The sequence below is a fragment of the Talpa occidentalis genome, unplaced genomic scaffold (assembly GCF_014898055.3).
Source record: "Talpa occidentalis isolate TD23 unplaced genomic scaffold, MPIMG_talOcc4v2.1, whole genome shotgun sequence".
NCBI classification, from domain to species: domain Eukaryota; kingdom Metazoa; phylum Chordata; class Mammalia; order Eulipotyphla; family Talpidae; genus Talpa; species Talpa occidentalis.
This window is the reverse complement of record NW_026555331.1, coordinates 91,417,398-91,445,143: the sequence shown is the minus strand read 5'-3', so window position 1 is coordinate 91,445,143 and position 27,746 is coordinate 91,417,398. Positions and strand designations below refer to the sequence as shown.

The 27,746-nt window shown below is 36.3% G+C and overlaps 1 protein-coding gene and 1 long non-coding RNA gene across 2 annotated transcripts in view; one reads left to right on the top strand and one right to left on the bottom strand.

Annotated features, from left to right (window-relative positions):
* Positions 1 to 13,757, top strand: part of THSD7A (thrombospondin type 1 domain containing 7A) — a 420,185-nt gene extending 406,428 nt beyond the window's left edge. Inside the window, exons 24-28 of the mRNA XM_054692399.1 lie at positions 2,158 to 2,253; positions 4,909 to 4,991; positions 5,324 to 5,534; positions 7,947 to 8,034; positions 8,725 to 13,757. Of these exons, the coding sequence (XP_054548374.1) occupies positions 2,158 to 2,253; positions 4,909 to 4,991; positions 5,324 to 5,534; positions 7,947 to 8,034; positions 8,725 to 8,809 (563 nt within the window). The 3' untranslated portion in view covers positions 8,810 to 13,757. The remainder of the gene's footprint in view (positions 1 to 2,157; positions 2,254 to 4,908; positions 4,992 to 5,323; positions 5,535 to 7,946; positions 8,035 to 8,724) is intronic.
* Positions 1 to 27,746, bottom strand: part of LOC129145318 (uncharacterized) — a 162,077-nt gene that overhangs the window by 8,747 nt on the left and 125,584 nt on the right. The gene's annotated exons all lie outside the window — the stretch shown is intronic.

Genomic DNA, 27,746 nt, shown 5'->3' with positions numbered 1-27,746 from the left:
ATTCAATGTAATCCCTATCAGAATCCCAATGGCATTCTTCACAGAAATAGGAAATATCATGAAATTTATTGAGGACTACAAAAGACCCCACATAACTAAAACCATTTTGAGAAAGAACAAAAGTGGAGGTATTATGTGCCCTAACTTCAAACTATGCTATGAAGCATAGCATGATATTGAAATAAAAATAGACACACAGATCAATGGAACAGACTTGAACACCCAGAAATAAACCCACACATATTGACAACTAATTGATGACAAATCGGCCAGGAGCATACAATGGAGCAATCAGTAGTCACCAGAAGGGAAGGGGAAAGAATAATTGGGTAAATTGCAAAAAGGAATCAATTGTATGGGGAAAGGTGGAATTAGATATTTGACGGCGAACATAATATACTATATACCGATGTGGATTTATAATGATGCATACCTCAATCCTAAGCAGTTATAATCAGTGTTTCTTTAAATACTCAAAGATAAGAATCTACCAGCCAAGAATACTTTCTTGTAAAGTACTTTCAGATATGAAGAATAAAACTTTCCCAGAGAAACAAAAGCTGAAGGAGTTCACTGCTTTTAGACCTCCCTTACAACAAATGTTGCACAGAGTTCTGTCTAAATCAATAAAAATAAAGTTCACAAGAATTCCCACAATTCAAAAAGAAATAGGAAATATTTCAACAGGGATAAAATGGCCCAAAGATAGAAATAATTTATGTAAGAGAAAATGTAAATACCCCTGAATATTTTTGTTTAAAATTTTTAGTAATCAGAGAAGTGCAATTTTAATAACAAGATACGGCCTCCCTGGTGGCCTATGGCTTAAGTCTCAGCGCTATCACCACTACAGCTTGGGTTCGATCCCAACCAGGGAGCTGACCCACATATGGCACATCAGACCTCTCCTGTCTTGCCAGCTGCTCCCCTCAGCAGTGTAGTTCAGTAGGTCTGCCTGTTCTGTTCCCCACTCTGTCTCTGGTAAATTCTCTCATCCCCCCCACACCTCTGGCCTACACCCCAGTTCTCCTATGCATAAATCTTTTTAAAAAATATCTAAACAAGAAAGCTTTCCACACTCATAATAGTGACAAATTAAAAATCTGGCAATTACAAATGTTTGTGAAGGTCAGAACAATGGTAACCCTTATTCACTGCTGGTAGATATGGAAATTGTCACCTTTCAGAAAAAAACCAAATGAGCTATATTTTAGTACAGTGTCAGCTATCTCTATGGTGATAACTAGAAATGTCCTTCCTGGATAGTTCCCATAGAGCAGCACTAGAAGATTTGTACAAAATTGTCCACTGAGGCACTGTTATAATAGCAAAATTCAAAACAACCTAAAAATCCACTCAGAAAATAGCTGATTTGTGATATTTAGCACAGTGGAATTCTATATAGCAGTCAAAATAAGTGAGCTGAATCTACATTAAAAATAGAAATATTTCATGTGTAATGTTGACTGTTAAGTTTCAGAATATGTAGTGTATGACGCTTTGGAAGTTGCATACTAAATATGAATATATATGAAGTATAGTTATATAGATTTTTATAAAGAGGGAGAAGGAGGAAGGAAGGGAGAGAGAGAGAGAGAGAGAGAGAGAGAGAGAGAGAGAGAGAAAATGAAAGAGAGAGCGCGAGAGCATGCAGGCATGAGAGCGCACCCCCAGAAGCCTTATGTCTACTTCAGAATAGTGGGTATTACTTGACAGACAGGGAGAGCAGATGAGGAAGAAATATAACAGGACATCAAGTTTGTTATTTTTTTTCTAACTGATCAATAAGCAAAAGAAAACTAAAGCAAATATGGCCAAATTGTAATATTTGCTACAATTCTATGATGCAAAATTGAAAATATATATACTTTTTAGTTATTCTCCATCCTTGTCCATATGTGTAATGTTTTATAATACTTAAAATTAAAACTCTAGATTCACATCAGATAGTTTGACAGTAGGCATGGAAAAATCAGTTGGGATTTAGTTATACATCTGGAATTTCATAAAATTATTTGGCAACTTCATGACAATAAATTAACATGGAATCACTTGGCACTTTACAATGGTTTTCAAATGTTTTATTAATGCTGTGTATCTGTGATTGTTATTCTGTTCTGGAGAACAGAATCCTTGTTAACATCTGTGTGCCCGCAGATGGACAGTGTTATGAGTACAAGTGGATGGCCAGTGCTTGGAAAGGCTCCTCCCGAACAGTCTGGTGTCAAAGGTCAGATGGTATAAATGTAACAGGTAAATCTTCAATCTCTCGTTTTTTAAGAGACTATTGGTAACACACATGAAACTAGTAAAAGAAAATAAGGAAACAAAGATATTCATTCAGTATTATTACATGATTAAGATTCAGGACAGCCGTATACCTGTCTGTTGACCAATAACAAATTATTTTTTGTACTGTTTCAAATTCTTCCTCACCCATTTTAGTCATTGCTGCTAGACTCTAATTAAAACACTAACTCAAATAAAGTAAATTATCAAATACTTTTTCCTTAACATTTCGTATGTTAACTCAGTATGTGCTAAAAAAATATATTGTCTCTGGTAAATTCTCTCACCCCCCACACCTCTAACCTACGCCCAGTTCTCCTTGACTGTATCTGTATTGACTGTATTTGTTTCTGTGCCCTAAAGGCAACACAAATACAGACCAAAAATATTAATAAGGGAAATATTACACAGATCCAAAAAAATCTTGCTTGAATTTAGAGATCTATGGGTGATCTTTATTTTTACTAATAGGGAAGAGATATTGGTAAATCTCAAAACAAGAGCATCAGAGCTGTTCACCTATTTTGTCCTCACTCAAAAGTCATGGTGCATCCAAACAAGAAAGCCAAAGGAAGAGCTTTTTTGAATATCCTTTGACCTTTGTATATCCCCTACAAACAAATACAAGGAATTTGTAATAAGACCCTTTTTAATGGGAAGAAATTTGGCAACTGCAAATGTTCCAGAAAGAAACCAAGTCCAGAACCAGAAACTTACCCTCAAGCAAATGAACCCAAAGATCTAAGATCGCTCCTAAAACAATTTATTTGTATAGATCTAATCTAAAGGACTCTTCATAGCATAGGAACAGTGGAGTAGCCACTTATTTCTTAAGGGGACCTGCTGACTTGCTGTCATTGTTTGACCCTCCAGTTCTGGCAGGGACAAAAAGTAATGTGCATTTGGGTGCCTCTGAGTAATGTCCATTTATAAATTTAGCTGTAATATATACGGTGAGATAACAGCAGTAGGGATCAATGTGCATTTTGAAAAGCATCAATTTTTATATTGAATTTTAAATTACCTGGATTTATTGAAGCCTAATTACTTATTTCCTCCCTGTAAAAGCTGGAGCAGGATGTCAAATTGTACTATTGGAAAGATAAGATTTTATACATGAGAAATCTGTATCAAGAAACCCTTGATAATAACAACTCCCAATAGACAAATATATAATACAGGGAAGACACCTACCAAGAAACGCTTTGCTCTGTTATTTTCTGGGAGAAAAGTCTCTCCCACTCACACCACTGCAACAAGTACAGAGGAGCTAGGGGCAAGGAAGCATAGATTCTCAACTGGTTATGGAAGTGGTCCACTTAACTTGGATATTGAAAATACATGTCCACATACTTCCAACAATTCAGAAGGAATTTTAGAGTTTTCACAGAGGGTCCTATTTGCTTAAAGTTTTCCCCAAATATGGATGCTAATGATAAACATTCTTTTCCCACCACAATTGAAGCTATTCTCTAACACAAAGGCAATTTTAAAAAACTTGCTTGTAGAAATCATATTTTTAATACATTAAAGTATCCAATGTATTTCTCTTGTTGTAATACTATTTAATACCAAAAAGTCAATATGTAAATTATTTGTGATAAACTCTGTGCACTCTTTTTCCATCTTTTTAGGCAAGATTCCTTATGAGAAATAGAAAGCATGTAAAGCATATTAACCACCTTGATTGATGACTTCATTTTTATGAATAGTTGTCCTTCTAAGAAACTTAAGATGTTGCTTTCCTTTTTCTTCATGTTTAATGATAATCACTTCAATACAGCTATTTAACTGCAATTGCCTTGCAAAGACTAACTTCCATAACAATTTTGCTATGAATATTTTGTTTATAATATTGAAAAATAGGGCAAAAAATTAACAATAGGCACCTTTGATTAAATTCCATAAATACAGGAAAACTTTGCTTTGCCAAAATTGTTAACCTGAACAAGAATAGTTTGAAACTACACATTCCCTCCATAACACACCAATATTGTTCCTTTATTACATCTATCCTTATCCTAAAACCTCAAATATTTTACACCACAAGAAGGAAGAAAAGGGATAGTGAGCCCCAGTGTAAGTTTAAACAATAGTGTAGACATGCCACTTAGTAGCTACATTTGTATTCCTTTCTATTCATGCCCCCCCCAAAAAAATCCTCCATCAAAAGGAATAGTGATTTTCTCAAATCAAAATGTGCATTATTTATTTGGTAGTCACATAAAGAGAAGTCTTGAGGGAAATATAACTCTTCCTATAGCCAAAGAAGAATTTTAATTTTCTTTCAATCTGATTTTTAATGCTGGACTTTTCTTCATGAACTACCATAGATACAGTTTGTGGACAATTAGTGTTTTCAAAGTAGCAACTATAAAATTATCCTTTGAAGACCTGACCCTCTACTGAGTGCCAGGCTTATGCAGTTTCCTCTGGATAAGAAGGACCTCAAGTTCCTAAATGAAGTGGTCATAAGTAACCAAATATTTCACTGTCAATTGCCCTCAGAAAAATTTGTGGGATTCCCAAAGTGGTTCAGGATTCAAAGACAAGTCTGTAACGGTGTATTCTATCATTGCTAGAGATGCTACTTGTCAAATGTGATTTTTTGTTCTGCAGGGGGCTGCTTGGTGGTGCGCCAGCCTGATGCTGACAGGTCTTGTAACCCACCGTGTAGTCAACCCCACTCGTACTGTAGCGAGGTATGTGTGAGTTCATTAGGGCAGACAAGCAAGCTTTATCTGTCACCCATTGCCCTTATGCAACCCATTCCACACCCCCCCCCAAAAAAAAAAACTGTCTTGAGGCATAGAATTCTATTTTAGACCTATCATCAGTATAAACAATTCTAAATGTACTTGCTCCTACTGTTAGTGTCAGTTTGTATTCAGTAGTAAACTATTCATTTCTATGTAGTTTAGTCAGAAATCATATGTAGTAAATTACCAAGACAGTACTTCTTTAAAGCCTTCTCTTCAAATCAGGCCTGTTATGCTTTCAAAGATCTCCACAGTATAAATCTTCTCTTCTGCAGACCAGGACATGCAGTTGTGAAGAAGGATACACTGAGGTCATGTCTTCTAATGGGACACTTGAGCAATGCACACTCATCCCCGTGGTGGTGATACCCACCATGGAGGACAAAAGAGGAGATGTGAAAACCAGTCGGGCAGTACACCCAACCCAACCCTCCAGTAACCCAGCAGGACGGGGAAGGACCTGGTTTCTACAGCCATTTGGGCCAGGTGAAGTAACTAGACAGTGTTGATGTGGAACCCATTAGTTACATATTTAAGCAATGCCAAAGCTTTACAATTGAACCAGTATTTTCATATCAGCTATTTACTATTTCATTTCTTCTCATTTATTCTAATACTGCCATACACACACACACGCACACACACAACTATTCTTATAAAAGTCTTTATGCTCAATCTTCAGAGAAATTAAACTTTCTTCTGAGAAAAGTTTTACGATTGATACTACTTATTTCAATCTCAGTTCTAAATATAAAATATAATTATTTTCACCTTCAAATGGTGATGGGGGAAATGAAAATGGGTGGTAGAGTAATGTGCATCATCATTCAGAAGAGGAACAAGTATAATTATAAAGACATTCAACAATTTTTCATTTGGCCAAGTGGTAGTAATGTGAACCTTAAATAGGAATGTCAATAATGCAGCACTCTGCCAGGGCAAACTTGGTAGGCAGACCAGTTTATATCAACCTTTAGAGTTGGCACACTCAAATATTTGGAATCTATGTTAGCACTAGATATAAAGGGATAGGGATGGAGCCTTCTTGTCTGGATAAGATGATCTAAATTTAGAGGCTGACCAGCCCCTAGTCATATTAAACAGACAACTCAATGTATCTAGTAATGGTCTTGAAGCCAATACAGGCAAAAGATTGAAGGCTTGACGAAGTACTACTCCCTAGTCAACACGGCTCCCTTGTTGAATTCAACACTAAGCTCATCCCAAAACTAAACTGGTACTTGAAAATGGGCTACAAGAGTTACATGCTAGTAAGATCATGTCACTTTTTCTCACCCCCTTGCCATGACAAAAAGATATATACCCAGGCAAAGTCAGGCATAGACTATAACAGTTCTAGAAACATGAGGAGGAATGCATTTGCATAACTAGTACATTTTTATATTTAATGAAATAAAACACTTTCCCTTATTGAAGAAATCATTGTTGGAATTTAAGTATTTTAAGTATTTGGGTAATTCACATTTAACCATATTATCCCTGCCTTGATAAGGTTTTTAGCTGAAAATACATTTTAATTTACAAAGCTGACTTGTCTATGTAAGCAGGGGAAACTTCTCTCAGTGTCCAAGACACTGGCAAATGGCCATTAATGATCTTGATCTTGACCTTGACCAAGAAAGCATTCAAGAACATCTCACATCAAAACTGGCTTTTGAATAAGAAAAATTGTTGTCATTTTTAATTTATTAGTTTCTAACATGAATATATATATATATATATATATATATATATATATATATATATATATATGGTATATGTTCTGGAAAAGTATACTTAGACCTTGTTCTTGATTTCTGAAAAACCCCAAAATATTATTTATTATAGAATATTATTTTATTGGAAGAACTCTCAGGGTAGAGAAACACAACAGTGGAAAAGCTCTTTTAATTTTTAACCCAGGTTTGAATTTTAAAAATCTTTAGAATTGTAAAGAAAAGATATTTAGATCATTAACTTAAGAACTAAGCTAATTTCAACTCTAAGGGGAAAAAAATTACAGTACTGATTTGCTTTTGATGCCTTCTAAGTATTCAATCAACCACAGCATCTATGGGATCAATTTACCAAATTTATAATTTTCAGATGTTTAGTTGTAGGTATGCAACAAAATATGTGTTGATATGAAGATCAAATTAAGTTACACAGCAACTAGTAGTTATCTTCTGTTTGAGGCCTATTCAGAACATAAATCTGAGAAGTTCAAAGAGAATGATACCAGAAAACCAAATGCGAAAACTCCCTGTCATGTCTGTTTCCAGAAAATGGAAAGGGAGAAATCAATTAGAGATCCTTTTATATGTTAATAAAACTAGGTTATTTTTTGCAAATGAAATTGTCTAATCAATTTCAAAGCACACTGTAAGTTTAAGCTAGATAAAAGATGAATTCTAAAAAAAATTAAATATAATTTACTTCCACCGCACCTAGAAAAAAGCTAAAAATGACAAAGTTCATGTGCAAATATCTGTCTTCATCAACTCTAGGTTGTAGAACTTGCTTGAATTATTTCTTCCTATAATTGTCATTTTCACATAGAATGAAAAGAAAATGGTTATGTAGCAACACACATATAGTGGATTTGAATTAAAATTCAGATAAGCAGAAGCAAAAATTTAGACATACTAACTTGGAATCTGAACACCAATTGAAAGCTTTATTACTTTTTAATTCAATTCTCATTGATCATTTATCTTTAATGAAGCAGCATCTAACATAATAGCAGCTTTGCATTAATCATTAACTGGGCCTAAGCAATAATTCATTTTGTGTTTTGAAAGAACTTGGTCACATGTGACTGGTCATTGGTCATAGTTAAAGAGTGTAATATATATAGTAGACTAATATAAATTAATGACTAATATCCATTCTTCTTAGATGGGAGACTAAAGACCTGGGTTTACGGTGTAGCAGCTGGGGCATTTGTGTTACTCATCTTTGTTGTCTCCATGATTTATCTAGCATGGTGAGTGTTTAAATATTTTAAAATCTAAGTGGATATATAGTCTCTCAATTTCACAGGGAACACTTTTGACCATAACACAGGAATAGCAAACTAATGTCTCAAATCATCATGCCACACTACTGTTTCTCTGAACTTCTACATAAATATGGCTTTAATCTTTAATCTGAAAACTAGCACAGCTAAACCAGTTCATTTCTGAAAAGGAACCAGAGTTGCCCCATATCACCTGCTCATGTATGTTCTCCTTGGTTATGCAACAGAATATAGCTTCATGTGCTTATGGCGGAGTGTAGATTTGTATATTGAGTTACTAGAAGACATTAGGGTAACACCTCATCTTATTAATTCTCTTTTTAAACATATCTTATTTATAAATTATAGATTATTTATAAAGGTTACTGGCCAAATATAAATGATTATATACTGTAATGTTATTTCCATTGTTAGTGCTAGAGAAATTCCATTTGGATATTTTATCTTTTACAGGGTAATAAAATATTTGAAGTGTTCTGTTTCAGGTTTATTGAGAGCATAAAGCTAAGAAATTCAAAGATAATAGAAAATCAAATTTGAAGGTGGAATTTAGGCAATCATACAGATTAGATCAGTATGTTTCAAACTTTCATTTTAATCAAAGAAATTTACAATTGTGATTAATTTTTCCTCCCAATTTTAACTATTTGTTTACAGCAAAAAGCCAAAGAAACCCCAAAGAAGGCAAAACAACCGACTGAAACCTTTAACCTTAGCCTATGATGGAGATGCAGACATGTAAAATAGTACTTATCCCGACAACACCCAATTTCAGCTTTTTGACTTTGCAGTAGATGTCAAAAGACCACAAAGGTTTTCAAACGGCGTGGATTAAAATGCATTGCAACTTTTTAAAAGAGTGTTATAAAAAGAAGAGCAACAGTCACAGTGCTGTTGGAGATATTGACACATACCACTTATATAGAGATCATCAGTGCTGAGAATTCTAGGAAATTTAGTTGAATACATGATGCATTCCGGAGTTGTATGATCTTTTCTGAAGTCTATCCAACTGACAATTCACTTTCATCCCCCAAAAATGGTGGTGAAATTGTCTGGTTAGGATGCCTGATGCAAGCCTCTGTCTGCAGTGTTAACCCATAATAACATTTAGCATGTGGAGTTTATACCAAGGTCTCTACGATAATATAGTCAAACATAACAACATGTATACTCAATTGAATGATACACATTATTATGTCAGATTATGTACTGGTTAATAAGCAATTTTAATGGTGAGTCATAGAAACTCTCAGCTGAGCAGAAAACCCATTGAATTAATACAGCAACTTAGTGGTGGGTGGTAGCTTCTATTGACCTGCATTTCAGAGGCACAGACTTTTTTAAGACTTAATTTTTGACTCTCTCCAAAGTATGAATGCTGGACATGTACTAGTATCTTAGAAGAGTGCTCAAGTTCAGTATTTTATAGTGGTTATTGTCTGGAAAACTAATAATTTCCTTGTGTTAATACAATATGTTTCTACTTTCCCTAATTTTCAAACTGGTTGCCTGCCTCTTTTTTGCTAAATGGAAGGCACATTTTTGCACTATATTAGTGCAGCATGATAGGCACTTAACCAGTATTGCCATAAACTGCCTCTTTTCATATGGGATGAAGACATCTGTGCTAGCAGTGTCATGGAGACATTTACACGTTCTTGTATCCTGAAGAGAGTAAAGTTCAGTTTGGATGGCAACAGGATGGAATTATCTATTCTATCTGCTGTATACACTTTTCCTCATCGCTGCAGCCATTGTGAAATTGACAACATGGCGGTAATTGAAGTGTTTTAAGTAACGAACTCATTAACCCTCCAAAAGATGGATTCCTCTAGTTGGTTTTTAATTGTACTTTGAAGGCTGTTTATGATGAGATTTTTATATTTGTTATCTTTGTTAAAAAAAGAAAAGAAAAGAAAAAAAGGAGCTGGTTGTTTTTTTTAATTTTGAACAGATGGAGAAAATGTACCGATAATTTTTGTAACTAAGAGAAATCAAAATTGTGTGTTGATTTTTCATCCTGATTTTTCCTAGTTTCAGATTGAATATATTTCAAAATTCATAGTTTGTCTTTCTCATAAAGTTTGAAACAGTCTTTTTAATGTATGATTTCAAAAACTCAAATTTTAAAAAGGGAAGAATAAGTATTTTGTACAGGACTTCATTTAAGTATCTAGACGAAGGATGGCAAGCTTTTTCTGAAGAGGGCCAGCAGATAGTAAATATTTTCAGCCAGGACTAGGTTGTACCTTCTCTATTCTAACATTGTTAGAATGCAGCCCTAAACAATACACAAAGAAGGAACATGGCTATTTTCTAATAAATCATCGTTTTTAACAAAACAGCAAGCCACATTTGCTGACAGCTGGTTATAGTTTTCTGACCCCTGGTCTGGAAGTTTTTTTCATTGATAACTCATTGTCAGCTCTGATTTTCATTCATTTACCCTTAGACTGTGATCAGTGTTTAATTTCAAAGGTGAAAAAGCAGTCACTAATTTTGTCGCTGTACTGGAAGTAACTATATTTTTCACAAAAGTAACCCTGGAAATGTCAAAGTGAAAAAGAAATCTAACTTGGCAGACTTCTTTCATATGAAAAGAAAATTCAAATGGTGCATTAAAAAGCAATACCATTTTTCAGGCAATACGTACTGCAACAACCTTTGAGAGAAGGGAGGACACTAGGTCGCCAGGTCTTTTACAAACAGTGTAACGCTATCTTAAGCATAACTATAAAAGTGGATTGAACTGTAAGGCAATTTAACTTCATACTAGAGTTTGGACTCCCCCTGCTGTTCATTATAGTATTTGCAAAGATAACAAAAGACATTAGGATGTCATAGTCCTCCCCCAAACAGATTTCTACATATTTCACAAAGAATTAAACGTGGTACTAATTCCTCAGTGTTCATTGTAGTAGACAATATAAATCATTTCAAAGTAAACAGGTGGTCAAAAAAGATGAGAATTTCACTTTAAACCAAAGGATTTAAACAAGGGAAAGCATAAAAACAAATTCCATTTCATCTGTCATTGATGAGAAAGATAAAAATAATATTGACCCAAAAATATTGGTTGTCAATATACACACTCAGGGGTCTTCTACATAATCCTCAAGTTGATCTTTTTGAACAAAATAAACTCCATTTGCCAAAATGAGAAATAATCTACTGTAGCTACTTGAAGAAATCAACAGCCTTATGAAATTCATGTTCAAAATTATTGAACAGAATAAACTATTGTTACTACTAAGGCTAGACCTATGATACTGTAAAAATGGCATTAATTTAGAATGTGGATCAGTATCACTCTACCTATATTTGTCAGAATTAAATTAATGAATAGGTAGAAACTATGTTTTGAAATTACACAATTTCATTTGAAAATTGATTACACATATAACACTGTATATCTGGAGGAGACACAGTTTAATGTGAGCTGACATGAGGGAAAATATTGCAAATTCATTGTTAGGATAAGCATTGAATGGCCTCTTGTTAGTTGGAAGGAAGGGACTGTAGCTTGCTGGAGTCCTATAACCTACAAATGAAGGATACTGTATTCATGTTATAACATAATAATGGCCTTATTCTCGTTGCTGGCATGAGTCAATAATAAGTTGAAAACTTTACTGGAATTTCATCAAAACTTTATTCCTCCTATTCATACTAAGAATTGAGGCAGGGAATATAGTCAACTAGTCTGTTGACACTTTTGCCTTACTGAAATAGTCTGTCAGTCCACAAAAACTAAAAACTGCTTAAGGTCTGATTTTCAAAAAAGAAAAAAAAATACCAACAATGTGTTATACTATGTTACCAACACTGTTTCACTATAAACCACATAGATGTGACATACCTAACCTCCTGAAAAGTGTTGATTTGATTATTCATTGATACCTACTCTAGGATATGACCATAATCCTTATTTCAAAGCCTTTTCGAGGCCAGTATGTATAACTAAAGCTAGTTGAGAAGGAGTGCATAAAAGCATGTTCTTATTTATAACAAAGCACAAATTACTAACAGACATTTGTTAAATTATCACATAAAATACTCTGCCAGGCACTGTAAAAAAAATAATAATGGTTTAAGTTTACAAATGTAACTAAGACATTCAAAAGAAGGAAAACTTGTTTAATAAGTAAAAATATCACTTAAATATCCTTTCCTTTACTATAGATTTGTTTTTTAATGTGGTTCATATTTTTCCTTATATAACAGAAATGCCTCAGGCCCTGCTGATAGCCTTCTATTGCATCCGTCCTCCACCTTCAGTGGCAGTGGTCATTGTGACTTAATCAAAATTCTCTTAAGTTCCTGGACATTGTCATTTATTTAGTTTCTTACAGGAAGCCAGCAACACCTTTCACAAACTTTTTCACCTCCTCTAAATTGCCTCTTGATAATTTTTGCTTCCTGATCTCTGTCTACTCTACTCTCCTATCAACAACTGATCTTGTCTGTTTCCCTCAGAACTTTCTGCTAAACATGCTCAAATTTTAAAGAAAAAGAGGTGAAACCTGTATTTCTTTCGTATTGAAGTCAAAGTGTCACTTAGAGTGTAAACATTTGATTTGAACAGAATGTACTAGTCAAAGACATGAATAAAAAGGTAAGAAAACATATGGAAGACTGCCTCTACCAAAAATAATACCTATTCTCTAAAAAGGCAATTCCTATGCTCATATGAGTACTGCCCAGTCAGTACACACCTACTCCTCCCATCTCTATCCTGCCTCTTAGTCCATGCCCCACCCTAAAAGACTGGGAGGGAGACCTGTACCTTGCAATACTGTAAACAAAGGAGTTTTGTGCTTAGGCTAATTTGAGGTCTGAATAGATTTGCAAAAATCATTCTTTGCAGATGATCTGAGATCTCACTATTTGGAAAAGTGAATTTTAACCCATTTCTTGCTCTGTCTCCCTCCAAAAAATGAGGGTACTGAAAGGAGAGCGGTCCATGAACAAATCTATGAGGAACCTTGTCAGAGAATGATCTTCTGATTCTAGTTTAGACGTAAGAACTGAAACATCTTTCTGTCCCACCTGGTCCTATCCTCTGCCATGACACCTGAATGTGGAGGATGGACCTAGCAAGGAGTTACTTTTTATAAAAAGGATGTTTTGCAGTGTGATTTGGTAATTCTATATCTAGTAGGGACACTGAAAATGGTTATATCTACATTAAATAGGTAAAACAAATGCTAAATGAAGTTAATTTTGTAGTTTTACTACTTTTTTTTTTTCATGCTTCTACTAAGCCAGATCTTGGAATGGTCAGTATAGGAAGTTTTTCAGTTTGTGAAATTTTAGTTTGTGTGAGTCATTGTTTTCAGATTTCAAAAATCTCCGGTCAGTTAGAATACAGCTGGGTGTCCGTCTTATTGTTGCGTTTTGAAGTTGTTTTTTAAGCAGTGGTTTCTAGATCGCCTACTTTGAACTATCAATGCACTTCTCCCAACTCTTTTTCAGGAATCTGTTTATTTTTAAAAGTATTAGATTCCCTTTCTGATACTTGTTCCTGCTTATGTCTAGCAAAGAAATTTGAAGAGATCAGTATCTGTCATTGTAAAATGTAAATTGATTAAATTTGCAATCTGTCTTTCTATAAATTATAATCCCCTAAATGTGTTTTTGTTAATTTAATTACCTGAATATTTATTTTGTTTAAATAAGAAGGCAGCTGCCTAATAAGTTTTTGTTAATATTACTTTGTAAATTGTGTAATGTAATTTATTTTAAATTATGTACATTTCTTTTTTAACGCATAAAATGTCTATGTACAATTAACTACAGATAATGTCACTAAGCTTTATTCAGCTAATATAGATGGCATGTGAAAATGTAATAACCTTTTTTTACATTTTCATATGGGTTATTTGTAAATAACTATGTTGCTGACAAACACGAAAATCATTTTCATTCTATTCGTGTGTATCTGATTTAATTTGCATCATTTTCTGCTCAGTGTGGGTTAAATTTTTCTCAGCAAATATCCAGATCTTTTCACTACTATATTGCCCTCCCTGGATCTTTTTTAAATAACTCTAATTTAGAAAGTTCTAAAAATACAAACATTTACTTTAAAAGTTTGCTGAGGCTACCAGATTCTTCATCATGGAAAAAAAGTACCTCCTGGCTTCCAGTCAATTCAAAGAGCACACCTAAGAGAAGAGGAACACACTTTGGAATAGCATTCAGCTCTGCACACCCTCAGTCAAAAGGCAAATCTCTTTCTGTCCCCTCTCCCAATTCTAACAATAATAGACCACACCTAAAACAAGACAGGAACTCACACATCAACAAATTAAGATTCCTTAAATGATGATTCCCATATTAACACATTCAGGAAGGAATGCACAAATTAGGTAAGTTATGCCAGGATAGCTTGAGTTAAAACATTTTCCTAAATAGCTGTCTGCTAAAATATAACAGGGAACCCTTCCAGTGTTTCATATATGGAGCATTCAAAATGTGCAGCTAGCCTCAAATGTTTGATGGTAAAAAAAAAAAAACAACAGTGATTTGCAGTCTCATTTTCTGTATTGTTCATTACAACTGAATCTACATGAAAAACATTTAAGTATCACCCAATTTTATCTGTTGCAAACATATGAACATGACTGGTCTACATTCTATGTTTGCTTTTTCCGCGTCCCGGGTGCTTTCTGTCATTAAACACTGAACATATTCCAAAGAAAAATGCACATCTCAAATGAACAATTCTCAGTGTCAATTACTCTCAAAAGATGTTAGATACATACAAAAATATCAAAATGCAATCGTGCGTTCTCAAGCTGCAGTCCTTTTTCCAGATGACTTCTCCTCCCCCTTTTACCTTTCCTCCACAGTATTTCTCTGCCAAGGTAACTTACGTCAATAATCTGGCATGTCTTCTGCCATATTTTTCCCTTTGATCATATTATCTTATAAACATGATGGTGGGGGTGGGGCCAGGGAAATGACAGGAAACTAGATAGAGAAAAGGGGGAGACAGAGAAATAAGCTCAATTCAGTAAAAACAATTGGAAAACAGCTTCATTTTTTTAAATTCTGTCAAACATGGTAAAATGTCCTTTGTTCTCCCCTTGGCAATAGTAAGGCAAATCTCATAGCGTTTTGGTCACAATTTGAGTTAAGAACTCCCAATCCAGGCTAAAACAAGGCATCTGCCCTCTCATTGCATTTGTTTTTTAATAAATGAGGTAATACTGGTTTACAATTTTGTATGTAAACAAAGGCGGTATAGGATCACGTCTTTTCAGATACAGGATACCACGTCACATCCACCACCAAGGCACCCATAATCTACATTTCCTTGATGAGAAAATTTGAGTAGCTTTTCATCTTTTCAAATACATGTTTGCGGCGCGCAGACCTCTCCTGCCGCCCGCTGCTCCCCTCAGCAGTGTACTTCGGTCCTTCTGCCTGCTCTGCTCCCCGCTCTGGCTCTGGTGAATTCTCCCACCCTCCCGTGCTTCTGACTGTACCCAGTGCATGTATAAACAAAACAAACAAACGAACAAAACAAAATAAATAAAAACATGCCTCTATAAAAAAAAAAAAAAAAAAAAAAAACAAATACATGTTTGCTATTTGGATTCTGTTATTACATGTGAATGCTAAAATAATACTAGTGATGCCAAAATCGTTAATTTTAGACCAACAACTAAACTTTAACTTTTTAATTAGGAAAAAAAAAGCTTTCTGGATTCTATCTCCCTACAATCTACTTGTTTATCCCAGGCATGGTCTCTTACAGTGGCCCTCCTACCTGCTACCCCCAGCATTCTACTTTTTCTTGGTCATGCTAATCCCCCTCTCATGCTAACCCCTTGAGAGCAATGTCAGATGAGGTGATGGAACAGAATCCAATCTTCCATCAAAACCACTCTGTTTCCTGAGCATGCTCCCCTTACTGTACTTCTCAGTGGAACACTCTTCCCTTCAACGTAGTCCTGGCTATTTCACTTGACATTGTTCTCTGTTCAAATGCCATCTCCTGTCAGAAGCCTGCCACACTACTCCCCTGCCCTTATTTAGCTTTCTTTTTTTTTTTTAAAGATTTATTTATTTATTTATACAAGCACTGGGTACAGTCAGAAGCACGGGAGGGTGAGAGAATTCACCAGAGCCAGAACAGGGAACAGAACAGGCAGACTGACGAAATACACTGCTGAGAGAAGCAGCGGGTGTGACAGGAGAGGTCTGCGCACCATGTGGGACCCTCGCCGGTGGCCGGGGATCAAACCGGTGCTGCAGAGGCTGCAGGCAGCTTCGCAGCCCAGCACTCAACCGCTGCACCACTGGGGAGGCCCTTTCTTTAGCTTTCTTTTTTTTTTTTTAATATTTGTTTATACAAGCACTGGGCACAGTCAGAAGCACGGGAGGGTGAGAGAATCCACCAGAGCCAGAGTGGGGAGCAGAGCAGGCAGAAGGATGGAAGTACACTGCTGAGGGGAGCAGCGGGCGGCAGGAGAGGTCTGCGCACCACGTGGGACCCTCCTCCAGTGGCCAGGGAGCAGCCGGGGATCGAACCGGCGCTGCAGAGGCTGCAGGCAGCTTCTTCGCCACCCAGCGCTCAACCGCTGCGCCACGGGGGAGGCCCTCTTTAGCTTTCTTGACGGCACCTGGAATTTATCTTTTTGCTCTTGTTTGGCTTTTTTCTCCTCTCATTATATGGAAGTGGCTGAGTCATTATCTGCTTTGTACCTTGCCTTAAATGAAGCTCAACACATAGTAAAATTAATAAATTCTTATTGGATAAGCAAAGAAGAGAATCAGTGAACTGCAAAGCTCATGGACAAAGTTTAGGTTAAACATTAGATCAATTACAAAGAGGGTAGTAATCCACAAATCCATCTAAGCTTAAAGACACCAGTACTCTACCTTCATGAATATACTTTGTATTCACTTCACTCGGCAGAAGTGCGTTTACCTAAAATCCTCAAAAGGCACAATGCTGTGATAACAAAGAAGTTGAAGAAATAAACTATATTATCTGAGACTGGCATCATAAAGGATATTCAAATAAGATGTGGGCTATAAGATTTGGAATCTATAGTGAGAATGGGGTCTATAAGAGAAAATTGGTCATGGTTTTCTCCCAATTTTAATTTCATTGTGTGGCAAATTCCAGTGAGAGTATATGAAGGAGATGGAAATTCTGGAAAATGAAGAAGGGAGGCTGATTACAGAAGGCAATTGCAAATGTCTATAAAGCCCTTGTTGCAGCATAAAAAAGCAGCCTGACTATTCTTACTCAGTTCTAAATTATAGTAATTCATCTTGAATAAATAATCAAATGATATACTATTTGGTTTAAAACAGAAATAAAACATAACCATAAAATTTCAATTCAAAGTGCTTAACACTTCTCATAACTCACTTTAGGACAATAGAAGAAGACCATGTATATATATTAACACACCATTTAAAATCTATTCCTTGGGGCCTCCCCAGTGGCACAGCGGGTTGAGCGCCTCGCTGTGAAGCTGTCCACAGCCTCTGCAGCATGTGTTCTATTCCCGGCTGGCCAGGGAGATTCCCACTTGGCACAGCAGACCTCTCTTCCTTCCCTGCTGCTCCCCTCAATGGTGTCTTCAGTGCATCTGCCTGTTCTGCTCCCCGCTCTGTCTTTGGTGAATTCTCTCACCCTCCTGCGCCTCTGACCTATACCCCAGTTCTTGCAAAATAAAATCTTCAAAAATAAAATAAAATCTATTCCTTGTAGAAAATAATGTCCTTTATTCCTGGAATTTCAAAATCATTGTCAGCTGGTAAGTTTAGAAAGTAATATGGAGGAGAAAGTAAACATCATAAGGGGAGGTGCAAGCCTGTGTCCCACGCCTTCATAAACAATGATTATAGTGAAAACCCTGTCAAACCATATCCCCAGTGACTCCGCAGCTGCTACTCTGACAGCTGATGTATAACTGTACCCTTTCATAATTTATCTTTATGAAAGGTTCACTCATTTATATTATTTGTTAGGTGGCTTTTTAGTTTACCACTTTTTATCATCTTTGCCAAAGGGTGACAAGTCTTTTCTTCTGATGGCACTACCATGCTATCTATGAGAAAAGTAATTCATAAAAAATAAATTAAGTAGTATGTATCCTGGCTGTAAGAGGAGGCATAGTGGACTGGATTTTGATCCGATTATTTGTATAAAAGATCCTTTAAAAATTACAAGATTTTTGAATGTAAATGCTGATGTCCATAGGGGGTAATCAATTTTAAGTGTCTCCTATAAAAAAAATAAAAACTGAAAAAAAAATTAAAAACTGATAGGCTGAAACTGACTGGTAGTTATCATGACATAAATGCATGTTGTGAAAAAATTATGACAAGTGCAATCATAAAAAAATAAAGAAGCCTTTGATACAATTCCTTAGAATGGTCATCATATTGGCATTTTAAAAAGTCAACAATTCCTAGCCAGAAACATTTTCATGTAATTATGACTCTTAATTAAAGCAGATGTAGCAATAAAGTATTACATTATCATGCTTAGGCTACAGGGCCATTTCTAGGCACCGTCCATTGGTAAATAAGTGTAAGAGCAGTACCTACTACCACTGACAATGATCAAGTCCTGAACATCGACAACATTTGTTTAAAAAAGAAAATAAGAAAGGGCCAAAACCTTAATTAAACATTCCATTTTACCTTCTGGAAGCATATAATAAAAGGCCCAGAAGAATAGAGAATGAAAGATGAGACTTTGGAAATTGAGAAAAAAGATTCTCATGAACATTCACAGCTAAAGAAATGTCATTTAAAACAATGACCAAGTGGATGCAGAAAATAAAGTTTGATAATATATAATCTTTGTAAAGAAAAGGGGGGAGAAAAAGGTTTACTAGTAGGGAAAATTAGTAATAGGTAGAAAGCATATAGACAGTGATATGTTATAAGGATAATCACTTTATCATATCTGTTGATGTAAAGCTGTGAAAGCAACAAATGAATGTTAAATAATGAAAATTTTAAATTATGGTATGTACATAACACAGAATTCCATATAATACCCTTTCTATAAGATCCAATTATTTCTGTCTGAAATTTTTCACAACTGGGCACTTGTAAAATTTAGAAATCAGCACACAGTCTCAACATATTTCTTAAGATGCATGAAAAGGGATCTTTAAGAAATTTATTCTTACTAGCAAATGATTGAAAATTGAGAATCAAAAGTTCTGAGGCAGTATGAAACACAAAACTATATCCTTCTCATGAAGCATTTGTAAAAGTCACCTTAAAAAGCAATTATAATTGAGGTCCCTTCAGTATAAAAGGAAAAATAATGCTAAATATTTGTCATTTCAAATGGATCTTTGTTCTGCCCCAGTCCCTAAGTTATTCCAAAATAACTTATAAAAAAAAAAAATAAACTTTAAAATCCCTGGGAGCCTCGTTGATGCTAATGTGAGACTGAACTCTGGAAGTGCCAAGATACAACAAAAAAGAATTATCCTGCATTTTAGCAATTGCCTGAAGTTAAATTTAATGAACTGAAGAGGAAGGTTTCTGCAACATTAGGGAGAACAGCTGGAAAAAGCAGCCCAGTTTCTGTCTGTAGTGGTTGGTGCTTACCAGATAATGAGCAAAATGTTTGCAGCTCATCTGGACTCAGAAAAACATAAAACACCAACTTGGAAGCACAGAGAACTGATAATTGCCTTTCTGATTAGACACCCAGCTTCAATTTTTGGAGCTAATAAAGTAGGTAGGGAAGAAATCTCCAGAAATGTGCATCAGAGGCCTCTGGGACGGGGGAAATGGAACAAATGTTTAATTGGATTATTTCTATATATTTTCAGAAACACTATTAGAACTTGGCTGTGAAGAATAAGAACACATCAGTGGCTTTTCTCTTCTATCCAGAGCTAGTTGGATGGAAGTGGAAAAATACCAGGAATTTATTAGCAGTGGTCAACCCAAGAGCAAGTGTAATAAGAACGTTATTTACCACATTAAAATACTTTGTTCTAACATGTCCAGTTACTGCTAGCACACTACATTTCTATTGCCTTGTAAATATTTCAGACATTTAAAACAGAATCTGAAAAAACTACTTATATATGAGATGTCTGAAGCTTTCTCTCTGATTAAGAGAAGTGGTATAAGCATTCCCCAAAAGTAGGCAGTGACAAGTGAGGTGTATCTCTGCTCATTCATCAGCAATAACTGAGAATCTGCTGTGTGCCAGGAACCAGTCCAGACTTTGAAGACACAGGGGAAATGAAAAAAATCAAAACAAAAATTTCCTGGGGCCTCCCTGGTGGTGCAAGGGGTAAAGTCTCAGCACTATCAAGGTGTCGGCAGCCACTGCAACACAAGTGTGCTCCCCTCAGCAGTGTATTTCAGTAGATCTGCTTGTTCTGCTCCCCATTCTGCCTCTGGTGAATCCTCTCACCGCCCCCCCACCCCCTCGCCTCTGACCTACACCTGAGTTCTTGTATGCATAAATAAAAATAAATCTTAAAAAAACAACTTGTCCTCAGTGATCACCCACTCTGAGAAGACAAAAGACAATAAAGAAGTAACAAAATACAATAGACTGGTTGTGAAAATAGTCATGGAGGGAAAAAAAGTAGGCTACAGATGGTAAGAAATGCCAAGTATTAAAGAGAAACATTGAAATGCACTCCCAATGTACATCTGAGAAGAGAAAGAAGTGAATTGAGAGAAAGAGGTCCCAGGCAGTAAATGTCATGGCAAAGCCCCTCAGGGACAATAATGATTTGCTCATTATAGAACTAGATGACAAATCTAACATGGATGAAAATTCTGCCTGAGACTAATGATGAGATGATCAATGGGAGAGCTTTCTCCTTCATATCCTTAGATATTGTACAATATGATGTTTCAGTCAGAAACTACATAGAAAATGGCCAAGAGTGAGAAAATTAGAATTCTAGTGTCAAAACTTTCTAAAGTGAATCTTCTCACCATCTCTTTAAAATATGCCATAAAGTCATAATGTTCTTGGAATAACTGGGAAAATTTTTTTGAATGTTAAGAGAAAAAAATATATCCTGGTAGAAATCTTAGGCAACAAAGGGCTTGAAAAATATTGTTTTAAATTTGAATATTCAATTCTTCAATAAGCAAAGAAATGGACACACTCATAAGAAATGTAGCAATACAGATCAAGAGTCTTAAAAATGTTAATGTCCTTTGATTATGTATTCTTAATTCTAAGAAAATATTTCAATAAAGTTTTATGCACCTGATATCAGTATCATGGTACCTGAAAATATATGTTCAATCGTAGGGAACTGATAAAGGAGACATTACTACATTTACATTATTAAATTAATTATGCAAAGAGGTCATTAGACTGAGGTATCGCTAATGCAAATGGATCTAAGTAAGCAAACCAAACTCTAAGCTTGTATATGCCTCAAGGTTATGAACTGAAAAGCTAATGACAGTAACAGCCATCTAGGCTTTAAGTTATAGTCCATCATATAGTTTCCTTTCTTTGTGTCCACAATTTATTTGTATAATCTTCCTCCCAAAGGGCCTCCCTGGTGGCCTAGGGGTTAAGTCTCAGGGCCCTGTGGCCTGAGTTTGATCCCTAGCCAGGGAGCTAACCCACATATGGGCAGCAGACCTCTCCACGCCCACTGCTCCCCTCAGCAGTGTATTTCAGTAGGTCCACATGTTCTGCTCCCCACTCTCTCCATGCAAAAAAAAAAAATCTTCCTCCCTGGCACCTTTCAGTGGGAGTGCTCCTAAGTAATTCTGATTTGATATTGCCTGATTAAAATTGATATTGCTCAAATAAACGCTTTAATTCTTTTAATATGCCTCAGTTTGCCCTTTAACAATATAATGGGATGTTATGCAGATTTTTAATATATTTTTTTAGAATTTATTTATGCATACAAGAACTGGGGTACAGGCCAGAGATACAGGGGGTGAGAGGACTCACCAGAGACAGAGTGGGGAACAGAACAGGCAGATGGACCGAAATACACTGCTGAGGGGAGCAGAGGGTGAGACAGGAGAAGTCTGCCTCACCATGTGAATTTCTCCCTGGCTGGCCAGGGATCGAACTAATGCTACAGAGGCTGTGGACTGCTTCATAGTGCAGTGCTTAACCCCTTGTGCCACCAGGGAGGCCCCCGATTTTTAATATATTTATAAGCAATTTTTAACATATAGACACTGGCAAAAAGCAGGATAAGAAAACTTTAAAGGTGGTAAAGTATATCTCACACTGTACCAGCCCATACCATAGTGGGGTACATTAAGGGAACTGGAGAGAAGAGGCCTGGGCTCAAATTTATACTCATCACTTATCTCTGTATCTGAGGGCAAGTCACTGAGCCTCCCTGAACTTCATTCTCTTCATCTATCTAAAAGGAGATAGATAATTCCAGCTCTATCTTTCTTAAAGGTTTGCAAATAAAAATAAATGAAGACTATGAATGCATTACTAGGTCTAATAAATGTTATTACTGATGTCACCTTCTGTTAAATATAGAGTTTAATGTTATACCATACAGTTTGAACTTATAAGAACTACACTGGTAAAATGCAAACATTTCATGGGATTCTGATAGAAGACTATTGTATTGGTTCGGGAAAGAAAATGTGAGCTGAACAAAGGAAGTAGTAGTAAATGTGAGGAAATTTCTTCAAGAAGCACTAATGAAACTGAAAGCACTTGGAAACCATCAGATGAAACGGTTGATGGAAAGTAATTCGGTGCTAATTTAATTGGGTGATAATTAATACTGTTTATTAAAACTGATAATGCAGACTAAAGTTTGGATTTGGAAGCAAGTTTGACATGACTCTAAAACATCTATGTAGAGATTTTGCAAGGAGATTTAAGTAGAGATTTTGCAAGGAGATTTATACACTGGAGTTAAACTCATAGGTGAACTATGGATTCAAATTTGAAAGTCATCAGCTCTCAGCTAGATAGGTCACCCAGAAGGCTGCATAGAGACGACCCTAATAAACACTAATGGGTGAAGGATGAAGATGAATTCACAAAGGATAGTGTTCACATAAAAATGAGAGTAAACAAGGAGAGAATGATATAGCCAAGAGGAAGGAAAGAGTTTGACAATTTATTATTGATAAGGCAATGTGAAATGAAGATAGGTATCTATTATATTTGGAAATTAGTCTTTGCTGGACTTCTCAGAGTAGGGTTAGGGAATGGTAGATGCTGCACTTGGTGGACACGTTGGAAGGCAAGAAATGAAGGAAGACATTTTGGATTCTATTGAAGTTATTGGCTGGTAGGACAGAAAGGACGTTTCCCTAAATAAATGAAATATATAATAGAGCTATAAAACATAAGCAATTGAGTAGAACACTTGCTATTAAAGGTATCTATTTGATTTGTGTTTATTAATATGAACTAAACGATGAGTTGAGCCTGCATCATTATTTTTGAAGGGTATGATGAGGTAAGTAATATGCCATCATTTTCTCAATTACAACATTCAGATTCAGGTGACAAAGGAGCTTCCAGAGTCCATTTTTTCACTACTGGACTGTGCATCATTGTAAGTTTATTAAGCTGAAATATCCTGCTTTAAAAATGTCAAACAAGGGTCTCCCTGGTGGCACAAGGGGTTAAGACGCCAACTATGAAGCTATCCACAGTCACTGCAGCACGAGTTTGATCCCCAGCCAGGGAGATCCCCACATGGTGCAGTAGACCTCTCCTGACTTACCTGCTGCTCCCCTCAGCAGTGTATTTCAGTCAATCTGCCTGTTCTGTTCTCCACTCTGTCTCTGGTGAATCCTCTCACCCCCCCCCCCAACACACACACACCCCTCTGGCCTGTATCCCAGTTCCTGTATGCATAAATAAATAAATCTTAAAAAAAAAAGAAAAGAAAAGAAAAATATCAACAATTTACAATTCTCTTCTGGAATTGTAAAGAATAACTACAACTCCTCCTTAATACTGTTAGTCTTTAAATGTTTCCAGAAAGTTCTGTCATTCCACAGTTCCTTTTGAAGCAAAAGATCACTAGTTGTATCACCATGTTCCAGATACCATTCACTTCCGTTTAAGCTTGCCTTTATGTACAAAGGAATTCCTATCATCTTAGTCATTCCATTGTCGACATTCTCCATCACAATATTCTTCTTCATATAAAATGCCCACAACTGAAAATAACACATCGATTGAGATCAAGTCACCTTTGATACCAAGCAACAATATAAAAACATACTGAGATTATATTCATATTTTTGGCTCATAATGTCCTTTAAAATAACTAAAATTCCTAAATTGTCATATTCTTATGAACTAGAGTTCCAAATGTTTACATTTATTATATCACTTTAGTTTCATTTCATGAGAAATTAGAGACTTGTCTATAATCCATTGTATTATTTATCTCCCATCTTTGTGTCAGTTATGGGTAAGCATAATTCTGTCTTCTTCCTGTAAATGCAGAATATTAGACATGAGTAGAAAACAGATACTGACTACTCTTCAGAAACCATACATTTCCTTCACTTAATAAATACTTATTAAAAAGGGTCTTCTAGGGCCTCCCCTAGTGGCACAGCAGTTGAGCGCTGGGATGTGAAGCTGCCCGCAGCCTCTGTAGTGCCAGTTCGATCCCCAGCTGCCAGCAAGGGTCCCACATGGTGCGCGGACCTCTCCTGCCGCCCATTGCTCCCCTCAGCAGTGTATTTCATCAGTCTGCCTGTTCTGTTCCCTGCTCTGGTGAATTCTCTCACACTCCCGCGCTTCTGACTGTACCCAGTGCTTGTATAAATAAATAAATAAATATTAAAAAAAAAAAATGGTCTTCTAGGCTACTGGTAATGTTCTATTTCATTATCTTGGTAGTGGCTAAATTGGTGGATTCACATGAAAGTAACTCACTGAGTTAAATACCTGTGATTTATGCTAACAGAAAGCAGCTTAGGAAATTAGTACAGATATTTTGAGTTTAAAATAAACAATGTTAAATAATCTTTCCCTCACTGCTGTGAATTAATAAGTAGTAGTATGTTTAAAATATATCCCTGGGGGATAAATAGCCCTGAATAGCTTTAGGGTTTTTTTGGTAATTTTGGAGTGCTTTTCCTTTATTAGTCTGATTTCTAGTGTTAACGTCAGAAAGACTAGAAGACTGAAGTTTCTTCCAAACCTGTAAGCCTGTTCGGTAGCCTAGAGACACCTTTGCCCATGCTGTCCAAAAAGGTCCAAGAAAGTTTTGACTTCAGCACCGCAACTTTGCTATACAGTTTTGCATTTCCTGATTTGAAATTTCAATTATATTTTACTTCTATTTATTGATTCATTTGTAAGCCAACCCTTCCTTGTTCTTAGAAAAAAACCTTACTAACAAAGACTTGATATAATTGAGCAACTTAATTTCTAGCAGAAATGTTAATTCACATTTCTGACTTTGCCATGACATTGCTTTAGCTATTCATATATTAGCAGATATTTATCATATATCTAAGAGATGTCAGCTATAGTGGCATCTAGAAACACTAGCAATTTTCAAAATCATGATCCTTCTTATTGGATTAAAAATTCATTGATAGATCTTTCAAAAGAAAGATACTTGAGACAAAGAAATTGAGGTGACATCACCAAAGTCAGGTAACTTAGCACTTCAGCCAAAAGGTAGGTGGACAGAATTCATCACCCAAAGCAAAGTCATACAGGGAGTGGAGGCTTCTCATGCTATGCACAGACAGTAGAATTAATTCAGTGAAGACTGAAGGCTCCGCCAAACCTGTAAGCATAGTCAGTAGCCCAAAGATACATTTCTCCCTGCTGTCCAAAAAAGGGGGCTAACTCACAGCCCCACCATTTATAGAGAGTGTCTTTCTAGTCCCATCTGAGCAAAAAGTCTGGCAAAAATACCTGAAAGTGTGCAGCCCAGTGGCACTCAAGCTAAGAGAAGGACAGGCAGAGCTGGGAGTTTTTAGAGCTAAGTTGGTGGTCTTGTCTGGCCAAGGAACTTGGGCAGCAGGTTGGCTTGAGTTAAAACAGCAAAGCAATTTACCAGTTTTAGAGTTACCTTTCCTACTAAGTGTAGACAAGGAATCCAATCACTGAACACAGTCTTCAGCCTGTCTCACTAGGGAACAAGGTAACAGAAACTACTTAGCCCATTTGACCGTGCTACATACAGTGGCGCTAGAACAGAGAACATAACCCCTGGCTTCCCTTACCCACAGAGCAAAACTGGTTGCCTCATCTCAACAAGGAATTCTGTGTACATTTAAGCCTGATTGGGCTGCTAAACAAAAAGTTATATAGGCCCTGAGATAAGGTCTACTGATACCAAAAAATGGTAGCTATTTTGTAGCTCCATCTGCTGCTGAATAAGGTGCTCAGTCCTGACCATCTAATTAGCCTAAGCAGAGAATCCAGGGAAAACATGGAGCCTTTCCTAAAGCAGGAAACCAAGCCAGCAGTCCTGCCAAGTGTTCATGATAAATGGTGCACACCCCTATTCCAGTCTTCAATGCTTAAACCTTATGAAAAACAGATTATAACAGCAGGCCTTATGAAATCTTATGAAAAACAGATTATAACAGCAGGCCTTGCCTAACTAAGGCAGACCAGAAGACATACCCAGAAATCCAGACTGAACTAACTTGTGAAAAACTGCCTCTGCCAAAGCAAACCTTTAAGCCTGGAAGTAGAACCTGATTATAAAAATGTACAGATACCAATGCAAGGAACCAAGGTTCATGAAAAAATCATTTAATGTAACACCAATCATTTAATGTAATACCAATAAAGTTCTAATAACTGTTCCTAAAGAAATAAATATCTATGAATTGTCAGAGAAAGAATACCAGATAATCCTCTTAGGAGGTCTAGTGAACATTAAAACACAGTAACGAAATTAGGAAAACAATGCATAAATGAAACGAGACATTCAAAATATATGTAACAACTATTAAAAATAAACAAATATTATAGTTGAGAAACATAATAACTGAAGAATTCAGTAGAGAATTTCAAAAAACAGGCTTGACAAAGCAGAACAAAGAATCAACAACCCTGGAAGACAGGACATTTGAAATTCCCTGGTTCAAAGAACAAAAGAAGGATGAAAAAGTGAAAAAAGCTATAGAAATTATGGGACACAATGGAAAAATTAATATACACATTACAGGAATTCTAGGAATACAGAAAGGGACAGAAAGCATATTTAAAACTACACAAGGAGTCTGGACCAAGATGGTATCAGGGGAGATTCCTTGCTTTGCTCTTGGGAGCATAACTAGAATGTTAAACAGAACTGCACTACACCCAAAGGGTCCCACAATTTGGGGTCGATCAGAGACCAGTAGAGACTACCCCAAAAGGGACAATGAGGAGATCTATTCTTCATTAAACCAGAAGTGGCTGTAGAGAAACACCTGGAGGCTGTGGTCTGGGGTGGGGAGGTGGCTATGCAAACTGCCGACACTCATCAGTGGTCCCAGAAAGGGGAAAACTGAGAATTGTGGATGCACTGACCCTAGACTGAGGGAAAACATGGGAAGGAGCTGAGGCACTCCCAGCAGACAATGGACCCAGTGAAAAGAACAAGGACAGTGTGCGAGACTGTGAACCACCTTCTCTACCCCTTGGGCCTAGTAGTGACTTCATGAAACACACCGACAGTGAGAAGACTACAGACACTCAGGTCAAGAATCAC